The sequence below is a fragment of the Amphiura filiformis genome, chromosome 14 (assembly GCF_039555335.1).
Source record: "Amphiura filiformis chromosome 14, Afil_fr2py, whole genome shotgun sequence".
Lineage (NCBI taxonomy): Eukaryota > Metazoa > Echinodermata > Ophiuroidea > Amphilepidida > Amphiuridae > Amphiura > Amphiura filiformis.
In genome coordinates, this window is record NC_092641.1 from 15139316 (window position 1) to 15151698 (window position 12383).

General features: G+C 35.4%; 1 protein-coding gene across 1 annotated transcript; it reads right to left on the reverse strand.

The window, feature by feature from the left end:
• Positions 1-3542: 3542 nt before the first annotated feature.
• Positions 3543-11213, reverse strand: LOC140168944 (adhesion G-protein coupled receptor D1-like). Its single transcript, XM_072192255.1, has 8 exons — positions 11115-11213; positions 10095-10200; positions 8774-8994; positions 7894-7960; positions 6453-6541; positions 4706-4874; positions 4429-4494; positions 3543-4238 (listed from the first exon to the last, which is right to left on the reverse strand). The coding sequence occupies exons 1-8, from the start codon at positions 11192-11194 to the stop codon at positions 4203-4205; spliced, it is 834 nt and encodes a 277-aa protein (XP_072048356.1). The 5' UTR covers positions 11195-11213; the 3' UTR covers positions 3543-4202.
• Between the last annotated feature and the right edge of the window lie 1170 nt (positions 11214-12383).

Sequence of the window (12383 nt, forward strand, 5' to 3'; positions counted from 1 at the left end):
ATTGATGTAATATTGTAATAAAATTTTCTAAAAAAAAGAAATCATGTCAAATAAAATTTGACCTGGAAAGTGTTGACTTCGACACGGATGAGTCGAATTTTAATTGACCTTTTCGGTAAAGCCCATAAGCCTTTGCGAGTACGCCTGTGATGTCGTCATTTGACGTCACACCGACGTGCAATGCGCAGTAACGATGTTCCTTGCGCACATCGGCGTGACGTCAAATGAAGACATCTTAGGTGTACTCCCACAGGCTTATGGGATTTACCGAAAAAAGTCAATTGATATCTGGCATAGACATCTAAAGATCTTTTAATGCTCTGTGTGGAGGGCATAGGCGTCAACATAAAGTCCAAATTTTGAGATATTTTCTCAAAACATCAAGAACTATCTTACGAACCATTGAACCAATACTACGGGCTTCTTTCTACTCGTTTTAATGAATTTCTCTTGCTGATTCCAAATATTTTCATGAACATTTACAATATTTTTTAATTTAAAAATATATTGAAACGTCTGCTCCCGCGTGGAACGACTTCAGAGGGTATTCTTTAAACCATTTTTGCCCATTATGTGAAATGATTGCATTGTCAATTACCAATTATTTTGCAATACGAGAAGTTTTCAAGAAACCGTAAGTTTTAAGTTGACCAATCATAGAGGGATTACATGTATAAGATTAGTATTTTCATTGAAAGTTGAAAATATTAGTGTTGTCGTGTAATTATTTGTCACAAAATTAATACAACCACTTATGCATTATTAAAGTACCTCTTCACTATCCCAGCAAATGTGGGGCACTGGTGGGGATTGTAAGCTGGGAATACATGGGACTATACGGTTTGTGCGTCCCGGGGGTCATGTAACATGTAGCGTTTGTAACATTATGTACTTGTCTACCCTGCAACTCGGGGGTGCAATGGTAGAAGCAACAAGATAGCAAAGATAGTAATAGACAGTGATGCATACAGGTCGGGGAATATAATTAAATGTAATTAGTCCGAAAATTACAAACCCAATCATTCCCTCATCACTGGGATTGTAACCGGGTTGGTGTGCCCCAGTGGTGGGATTATAATATACTTAAAAGTAAAAGTAAGTCCGAAAATTACACATTTGTAACTGTGTGCTGATCTATTTTAAAACCTCTCATTTCAGATGAATATGTTCATGTTCAAATTGAATGGCCCAAGTATTGCATTGACACTGTGGGGCATCATACCTCTCACAAAGGAATTCCTACTGACGGTAAGTATATAGAAAAAATCCTGATAAACACAATTTGAGCCAATTTGGCCTTAAACTCGCACCATCGGATGCTTTATTTTCTCATATTTTTGACTCCAAGGATATATTTGCAACAACAACAACAAAATCATAAACATCATCATTTTATTATTTATTAGTTTAAATGACATTACATTATAATTATATTACAATTTTGTTTTATATTACAGGTTGTTGGTGCTTATATTACATACTTTGCTTTAGTGGCTCAGACATTTTAACATGGACGTACTTCTCATGGAATCTGATCAAATTGTGTACACGTGATTACATGGTATTTTCGCCAAACTGAATCTTTGTCTTATAGTATAACTTACGGCACATGTATTCGGTAGAGGGTTTAAATGAAATATATCTATGTACATACTTGACTTCGTACAATGTAATGGCAAAGGTCTAGTCGAATTTGACTAGATTCCTAGTCATATTTGACGAGAAATTATTTCAAACATCATTTGACCTGAAAAGTGTCAAATTGGACACGGATGAGTCAAATTTGAATTGATTTCTGGTAAGATCTTTAACTTGCGTTGCTAGGAATCACCTAGACCTTTTAGAGTGTAGTATTTTTTAATAGTTTTTACTGATATGATTTATGTAATTTCCCCACCCGCCAACCCGGGGATTAGTTATGGTAGATGCAACATGATTATGAGCATGTAATACCTACAGAGGTCATCAGAGGTCATGAATATACTTCAATGTGATAAGTCTGAAAATTACAAGATTTTTGACTTGATTTAGTAGAGGGTTTAAATGAAATGAATAACTTTGCTAAAGTGTTCGAGTAAGTGAAAACTTGAAGAAAAACACGTAACCTCAAATCAAGTTTAATTTACGTTTTTTCTCAGGTTACTTGTTTGTAATGCCATCTGTAGCTTTTACAAGACCACATGCGTAATTAAGATGTCAACAAAGGTCTTTTTGGCGAATTTGTTGTATATTACTGTATTGTATTTTTGTTGCAAAGAATCAACAGGACATGGGATTCTGAAAAAGTTATTATTATTTTATTACACATCAATACAATATTTATCTTTTGTAAAAACACAATGTTATGTTAATATAGGCATATGTTTATACATGATGTCTTAAAGTTATACATACCATACACACAAGCGGGTTAACACATTTTTATTATAAGTAGTACTTTAACATCGATCTTTGTAATATGGAGTTTTAGCAATTATGTATCTATGTAAATAGTATAAGGAAGCAATTTCCATAATTATACCTAACTTTAAAGGGGAGTCATTAGTTTAAAAAGTGATTTTCTAAAATAAACACTCAATTCACATTCACATTCATATTAGGTTATCTTATGTATACCAAGGTCACAACTAATTTGAATCAATTTCTGCCCAAAAACAATTTTACGTTCAGGAACACTGAATATGAAATGCACATATTATGATATTTTCTTAAGGGATCTCAAATGAGCGTTTATTGAGTTTCGACAGTAGTTTTGTGGGACATGAGAGCACCTCAGACCTATCGAATTGCATTCTGAATACAAAGCATGTCTTTCTGATATCAAATAATTTTCATTTTTTGAAAATCACAATATAATACAAATTTCATGACAAATTATAAAAATTTGATATTTTTCAAATTTTTGATATATAACAGTCCTCGAAGTAAATTATATAAATCTATTGATATATTCTTAAAGTGTGTGTAGGAGGAAAAGCCGACGGTCAATTGAAAATTTTGACCTTTCATATTGAAGATATGGATTTTTTCCCAAAAGACCAAATTTTGTTTGGTGTTTTGGGGAAAAAATCCATATCTTCAATACGAAAGGTCAAAATTTTCAATTGATCGTCGGCTTTTCATCCCATCTACGTACACTTTAAGTATAAATCATCAGATTTATAAAGTTTACTTATAAAAGTTTACTTATAAAATGTGTATTAAATTGCGAATTTCAAAAAATCAAAATTATCTGATATCAGAATGACATTTTTCGTATTGAGAATGCAATTCGATAAGTCTGATGTGCTCTAATGTCCCAGAATAAATACTGTCCAAACGTTCATACCCCAGCCCTTAAATATCGCAATTTGAATAATGATAAAATTATTTCGCCTATTTTGGTCGAAACAGCGAAAGAAAATAAAATGGTTAAAATGTCAATTTTTCACTTTATGAAACAAATGCGTCCTCTTAAATACAATAACTTTGCCTAAAACAATACTATTATGCATTTATTTCATAATAATAGTCGAATATATTCATCACACCGTTTGGTGTTCAGTTTATATCCGTGATTTATACAGACAAGCAATCACACAAAAAGCTGAACTATCACATTCCAACAATGAAGTCACAAACTGATTCTAATTTCCGCATATTGACGAACATCAATCAAATATTTTGACTACAGAGGGCCGTGTTATTAGGATCGAATGCCAATATAAAAATGGTAAAATGAATGTAAAATTGGGGCCTACTGATTAAAGTTAATTTATATATTCGTGATTTTCGTAAATATTACTGGAAATTGCTTAAGATAAACTGTGCAAAATCTGCAGCCACAGAACTTCCTCGAGTCAGTCTCTTCATTTCCTCTTGAGTCACGTCGATTCAGGGCCATCACTGGAGGAGGAAGAGGAGTGATGCCCCATTCATAGATGTAGTCGGCAAGTAATCATTCTGGACGGCAAAACCATGTGCTATTCGGCAAATTGCAATAAAGTCGTAAAAAAATGTTAAATGTGCCAGATTTTTGGGATCAACAGCAACCTTCCTTGCGACTGGTATAGCGACGACCCTCCGTCCGTGTCTCATTATGGTGCGCATGACTGATGGTCTGAAATGTTTCTCTAAGTCTTCTATTATGAACTAGGCTTTGGTGTTTTAATAGGTTAAATAATAATTTGACTCAATGTGTGATTTTGTTGAGCAGTTAAAAATCAGTTCAGATCCGCCAATTTTGTGTCTTCCGTTTTCTGTAGGAATGAAATGAGGAATTAAAGAAAAGTTAATGATACTTTAATAAATGGTACCGGAAATTCTCCGTGACATTGCACTTAATATTAACCCCATCATCACCACCCCTCTAAAAACAAACACACAATCATTTTACACCCCGAACCTCCAATCGATATGCTCACCCCTTCATCTTTCGCGTGTACTTACCGACGTATTTGCCATCGGATCAACTTGCCGGTGTCTGTTGAAGGCTGTCTTGATATGATTTTGTACCTAGAATACAAGCAAGTAATACATGCGAGTTGAAAGAAAGTGAGGCTGTAAATTACGTATCATGTATTTTTACAATCTGAACAATCACAACATTTAGTCGTGACTCGTCACGAGCTTGTTAAATATAACTAATGAAATTGATCGTTACTTGTCGCTTTGAGAAGAACATTTAATATTCCATAGCTTATAATAGACATAAAGGTTGTTGTACCTCTTTGTTTAACGCACAATAGGCCATGAAGATGAAGAATCCTTGGAGTGAGTTGCAGATTACGAATAAGTACTGGAATACTATGGCTGCTCCAGTGAGAGACATGTATCCGAATACCCATGTTATACCAAGTAATGGTGTCAAAATGAGAGTACCCTTCATTGATGCCCTAAAACAGAAACCACAAATGCACATTTCTAATACAGGATGTCCAAAAAAAAAAAGAGGCCCCTCATTGCGCCCTCTTTTTCTCCTATTTCTGAAAAGAAACCTTGAGTCGTTAGCTTTAATAAACCAAAACAATTATATCAATCGGCTGACAACTTTTGAAGATATGCTCTTTTAAAGAAATGTACCCGTTTTCACTCTGTCCACGGAGAAGGTTTGGCTATTTCAAAGATTGAAAAGGAGTACACATACCATGCATGAATATCAATCATTCCTCAATGATAACTTTATAAAATAACTTTATTGAATGGGCTTTACCGGTGGGTTTATGGGCAATGGATTAATCATTAATATGTGGGTAAAATGGATGCCGAAAGGGACTCCTTTTGCTTTACTTGCAATTTTTTTTTTTTCTTGGTTATTTATTCCTTTTTTGTTTTATTATGTTTCTTTCTTTCTTACTTTGTTGTTTCTTGCTTTTTTTTTTATTTACAACATAAGTCATTTCTCTTTTTAGGATAAAAGGTAGCCCTAAAAGGCTGTTTGGGTTGTCTTTGGTTCTTCTGAAGTGAGTTTACTGTGCTGCTCTGCTCTCTACCTGGTTGCCTCCTTGGCGAATACAGGTTTCAGCCCTGGTCCTCATTGCATCAATTGCGTTGCGTACCATCCATGTGCGCCGGATACTTGCGAATGCATTCAGTAATACGTTTACGAAGATCTTGGATTTTGCCTCAAAGGAAAAAAATCAAGTGGTGTGGGGTCTGGTGATCGTGCAGGTCAATCCACAGCATGAGCCATCCCAACCACTCTGTTTGCTATCGGTGGACAGAGTGAAAAACGGGTAGTTTTATTCAAAAGGGCATATCTTCATAAGTTGTGAGCCTATTGAAATAATTGTTAACGATTAAAGGTTTCTATACATACCAAAATATATTTAATCAATTTTTCAGAAATATGAGAAAAAGAGGGCGCAATGAGGGGCTTCTTTTTTGGGGGACACCCTGTATAAACGGTGCATTTCTCGAAATTAACGACGAAATACATTGTAAATGTGTGATTCTTCTGCACCATAACAAAATCTTAGAAGATGAAGCAGTAACGGCAAAAAGTTCCCCCTTGGAGAGATACATTACAGGCTTTGTAGAGACATACATATACAAAAGATACCCTTAAGGTGGTACTACACCCCTTGATAAATTTGTGACTATTTTTGCATTTTTCTCAAAAACAAATAACACACTGGTAACAAAAAGTTATGTATATTATAGGGACAAGGAATCCAGTTACTACACTGGAATTTTAATGACTCACGACAAGCGGTACGTTATTTATGATTTTAAAAAAGCGGTACCGCTAGATTGTACCTCATTTCTTAACATATATAATGAACTACGTGTCTTGAATCACTGAAATGTCAGTGAAGTAATTGGATTCCTTGCCCCTGTAATATACATAACTTTTGTTACCAGTGTGTACATAGTTATTTTTTGAGAAAAATGCAAAATTAGTCACAAAATTTATCAGGGGGTGTAGTACCACCTTAACATCAATAAACAATTAAATGATCCAGAAACATTACCTTGCACCATCTCCAGTAGCTCCGTCAGTTATTGAGACAACTGCTTTGAAAAGAATCCGCCCAATGAGTAGTAATAACACCGAGTTTAGCTTGCAATTAAAATGATTTAAACAACTTAATGTCAGTCACATACTTTACTTCGGGCATTATGCGTTTTTGTTTGTAATGATTCAATCATGTTGACCTGTTCATTACAATAGTAGTGGTAATATAATGTAATATGAATGTAGTTCTTTAACCAAGCAACGTAACTAAACAGCTCTAGTTATATGTTGCATGATGCAGTCATGTCTACAGTAGAATTCATCTCGACCTTTGCAGGACTTAAACCCCATTAAAAGCTATTAAACCAAGATAACACTCATTGAAGCAGCTCAACTGATTAAATCAGATCTTCTCTGGTTGTGCACAAGTGTCTGTTTTACATGTGCGACATCGCAATAAAGCTGGTATTATAGCTTCAGTTGGGTAACCGATTATAAAGGAAACGAAAGGAAACAATGGTATGTGTACCTTTGTTCACGAAATGAGACAATGGCCTGCTTTTTGTAAACCAGCATTCTTCAAAATGAGCAACATAATGATTGTTGACTTTACACGGTTTGGAAATAATTTCTTCATATTTTTGGTGTTATCTGTCGTTTGCATATCCTTCCTAAAACACAAAAGTGCGACCCTCTCCAAACATCTAAATTAGCTAAAAATTTAGGACATGTTACAAAACTATATTTTCTAGAACCTATTTAGAATAGTTTAAATGTAGCTTGTACCGTTTTTGTGGCATCCTTCAGAACGGAGCGGTCCGTTACCAATATAGCTCAATATTTTCGGTCAAATCTCCATTCAATTAACACGGGGAGTTGGCTAGCTATGCTTTGCCCTCACTCATATTCTACGAAAGTGCGACCCCTTCTGAACATCTAACCTAGCTGTAATTTTAGGTCATGTTAGAGAAATATATTTGCTAGAAGTTTGGAGAATAGTTAAAATATTGGCCGGTTTATTTTTCACACAGTGATGTTAACTAGGCAATGCCCATATACCTATAACATACACTGTTTGTAGAGGTCACGCGTCAATGGTGAGAGCACTGTGTATTGTGTATAGGAAAACGGACAGTAACTGCAGTATGGTCAGATTTTACTGGCTTTTACTTCGCTTACTGTGCATTTCCTTAATGTAGGCTGTTCCTAGAGTTCACCGCCCCACCAAAATACCACCTAAATCCTAAAACGTCCCTGAACCTTAACAATATACGGCGACAGGCTTGGGCAGAGTAGCTATACACACCGTACACTAGGTTAGAGTTTTGGTTAGGAATAAAGTGAGTGTTAGTGTTACGGTAAGTGTTGCAGTTAGGTTTAGTGTAATAGTAGATCCTAATTAGAATTCTTAAAATTACCCAAAAAAATAGGCATGGAATTGATTCAGGAATACTTACCACGATAACAACTGCAGCTGGTGCACCAAAAGCCCATATGAGGCCAGATTGAACGTCCAACCAACAACTTGAACAGGATTAAAATGGAACACCATAATACAAATGAATTCACAAAGGTCTCATCTTGGTCTTTAATATGTTACTATAATAGCCCAGGAAAAAGGGAATTCCTTTTATATTCAAAGTATTGCAACATAACCTGTTACACTACGAAACATTTCAAAAACTAACAGTTCAACAAATCCCGAACAAATGATATAATTTGAATAAAATGTAATTGAACTGAAATCCTATAGATAATAACATCACTACTCTCTTCTTCTCCATCTGACTCAGTTGGTAGAGCATCGGTCCTGTCAAGTTCAAATATTGTATGGAGATTCAGTGATTTTGTTTTCACTTGCTGTCATTTCTGTAAGCGAAGACTTGTGGTAAAAACCTTTTGTGATACATTTCCACATAGTTTAACTTTAGTTATCATTCTATGATGCAATTAGTTTAAATGTGTGAGAAAAAATAGTCTGGATTATAAACCGCCCCAACCCGAGACGTGGTTTTCACGATTCCTCGAGCACTGGCCGACGGCAAAAATGGCTTTACATCAGAAAACAATCATTAATTCCGCGTTCTAGCCGACTGTTATATAGCTATCTGACACTCGAGCGTATGCGAAGATTGCGGATTTTCTAGATATTCTTGTTTACTGTACTCTCTACTCCGTACTCTTACGTGGTAATAAACCCACCCGCTTACCTGGCTGGTAGTTTAATTGTTTCCCAGCTAAAGATACCCCACATTTAATATAAAGATACTCCAAAAATCATTAAATTTACCATTAAAAACATTTTCATGTACTAAGATCAAGCTCGTTATTGCGTACCTGGTTGGAGAAGTGTAGTTGTTGAATTTCAGACCACCACTGATGGCCACAATGAGAGCCGGTATGCCATATCCAATGCCAATATACAATGGCATTCGATTCTTCTCTGATCCATAAACTTTGACGATCTTGAAATATAGATTGATGCCTTCCACCATCATCCATCCGAAGACGGAGAGAAACAGAAAGTGAAGCAGCATGGCAATCACTGTGCATACAATCTTCAGGAAAGAGAAAACAGAGAAAGTCTTTTAATGGCTTACACTGATTGAACGGATAATAATATGTTAACCGTAGTTACTCAGTTACCGTATGTTAGTGATACCAATTTTAACCCACCACCGTATCGGGAGTAGGGCTGACCATCAGTGACAACCATTAGGTGGTGGGGTGATGTCCATCATTGGTTTCTACTGTAAAATCCATGATTTAATTTTGCTCTTGTGATATTACTCTCAAAATGGACTTTAAATGTGCTACATGTAGTTTGTATTCGTGGATTTTGTAGCTGGAGTTCAAAATAACCATACTTTTGTACATATTGATGGGGAATGGGGAGGGGTGTACGGAATATCTGAAGATAAACACAATAATATATAGTAAGCCAAAAAATTAAGGTACCAGTTATGTTCACTCCCTGTATATCCTAAACAAAGACAGATATGTCATAATTGGAACCAGCAGCCAATAGCTGCATCTTTTAGCTCAAATTTAAGACCTCATATTGTTCAAGAATAAAAACACGACGATCCAAAACCCCAAGAAAGATGCCAATTTAACAGTTGCAGTTTCCACCATTGCATGACCTATTGATGTGTACACAAAACGTTCGCGAACAATAGAACTATCGTCGTGCTTTCATTGATTAGAACACAAAAGTGCAACTTTTGATTTCGCTTCTTCCTTAGGTTTTAATCTCAACTAATTTCAACAAATAAGGTCTTAAATCATAGCTAAAAAGTACAAATAGTTAACGGTTGTTTTAATGTTGGCATATTTGTCTTTGTTTAGGATATACAGGGGTGAACATAACTGGTACCTAAATTCTTTGGCGTACTGTAGTGTCCAGTTACTCATATAGTATTTGCACTGTGTTAAGAAGAACATGGGAATTATAGTAAGCGTTCTTACACAAATATTCTGAGATTGTAAGTATTAACAATTATTTTGCCTGTTGTGGACATTTAAGTAGCAGTACTCCGTTTATAAAGCATTTTAAACAAAACTACGGGTCATAGAAAGCCCATCTTATACTATCTTATGCGTTAGAACGTCAGGTTGCATTTAATGCAAACTAGCTTCACTTTGTATCGATACAGACCTTATTGTTTGTCATGTCGATCCCCAGCAAAAACAAACATAAAGCTACCATCAATGAAACTGCTAAGTTGATGTGGATTTGGTATCGGTCCGAGTTCCTCAATGACCTGTTAAATAGCATAATATCGTCATCACTAGTTCAACATTTTTCCTCATAATATTGCAGACACGGCAAAACTAAATAATTCGTTAAATCGTAACACAGAGGATACAAGATTCAAGATAAGATACAGGATACAATGGGCTAATCTATTTAAAATCCACACAATCAGTGGCGTAGCCAGGGGGGGCAGTGGGGCCGGTGCCGCCGCTCGTCATGGCCGTCGGTTCATGTAAGGCCGTCGGTAGACGGAAGGCTTTGGTGGGGAAAATTGGGTCAACAATAGACTAATTTTTACCCAGGGTGACAGAAAAAAGGGAAGAATTATAAAAAAAATGATAACAAATTGTGAATGAAATTGAATTTTACGACAACAATTGTGTTTTTTATGTTGGTACCACCTATAATCTTTTTTTCTTTTTTTTTTTTTTTGCTCTTCACTTTTTCAAACCATGCAAACAATTTTGGGGTCAACAAATCACAACTTCCGTCGGCAAAAAATATTCCGTCGGTACATTTGCAAGTTGTGCCCCCTCGGTTCCAAAATCCTGGCTACGCCACTGCACACAATCACTGTGGAAGATTTAGCTAAAGTCTGCCACAGAGAGAGTATCAATTTGAAATAGAATACACAATTGGGTAACTTCCATTTTATATCCTTACTCCAGTTGTGGAAGATACAAGTAAAGCCATAATACAGACGTACTGCCCCTGTCGAAAATATTTCCAAAATCCAAAGGGGTAGTATGGATTTCAAGTGGAATACCCCAATGTTAATTATTTCTTTCCATAATTCACATTATTCATAAAAAAAATATTAACTGTTCAAACTGATAATGAGAAGAACACCAACAAATACACATGTTCAAATATAACAAAACATGTAACACGTGGGTTATTGTTAATCAAGGATGAACCTACTCGAACATAAGAAATACACATATTGTGATGAAGAGTGATATAATGGATATGGCTATGAAAGCTGTCGTCATGGCGTCCATAACACGGGCGTGAACTTCCGGAATCTGAAATGAATTAAAAATTATTATTATTATTATGATGATGATGATGATGATGATGATGATGATGATGATGATGATGATGATGATGATGATGATGATGATGATGATGATATTGATGATGATGATGATGATGATGATGATGATGATGATGATGATGATGATGATGATGATGATGATAATGATGATGATATTGATGAGAATGGTGCACACTCTAAGAAATAAAGGTTCTAGATCTTTTTTGTGCTCTCAGGAAAACGGTTCTGTGTCACATTTTTGGGGCCATTGTCGATGGTTTTGGAACCATTTTTGGTTCTTTAGAGAAGGATTCTCCTGATAAGACAACTTTAGAACCTTTTTAGAATCTTTATTTCTTAGAGTGATGATAGTGATGATGAAGATGATAAGATGATGGTGACGCTATACAAAGCACAATATACTACATTATGTAGGTTGTGTGTAATTATATTATGTGTATAATCAACATACCGGGCATCCACCGAATTGCATCAGTACAGCAAAGCTGGTTGTGTGATTCGATTGACATGCGATGAAATCATCAGATGCTTCAATCTCAGACTGGCCAGTTACAGAATACATGCTTGATAGTAAAATAAGAGTAAATATCACATATTAGGGCCTAATTGCAAACGCTTCGAAAAACAACAACAACCTCAAGTGTATCTTACTTAGATGCATCGACAAGGGGACTTGTGTATGTATTTATTCCTCAGCGCTGATTTATGTTTACTTTTCTTGCTAGATCTCCTTATTTCTTGGCCCAAAAATTAATGTACAATAACTACACAATGACAATGGACTTAATTATGCATGGGTGAATGCTAAAAATATCCTCTAATAACGTTTTTTTTTTGTTTCGATATATTTAACTTTTTAAATATTTTATTATAGGACAATCCTAAGCACTTTCATATAAATGGCCACACGTTGGCTTTACATACCTGATTGAATCATCCCAAAATGAACATAATGTTTCCAAGTTATTTCTTTCATTTGTTGCTTTATTTGAAGATCCGCATTTGGATGTCTGCATGAAAACATAACAGAGCGACAAAATGATTATTCATTGCTTGTGCTTTCACTATAATCAGTTGCGTAGCCAGGACTTTTTCAGAGAAGGCGGGTTGGGTAAAGGGTTTGAGGCAGGAAG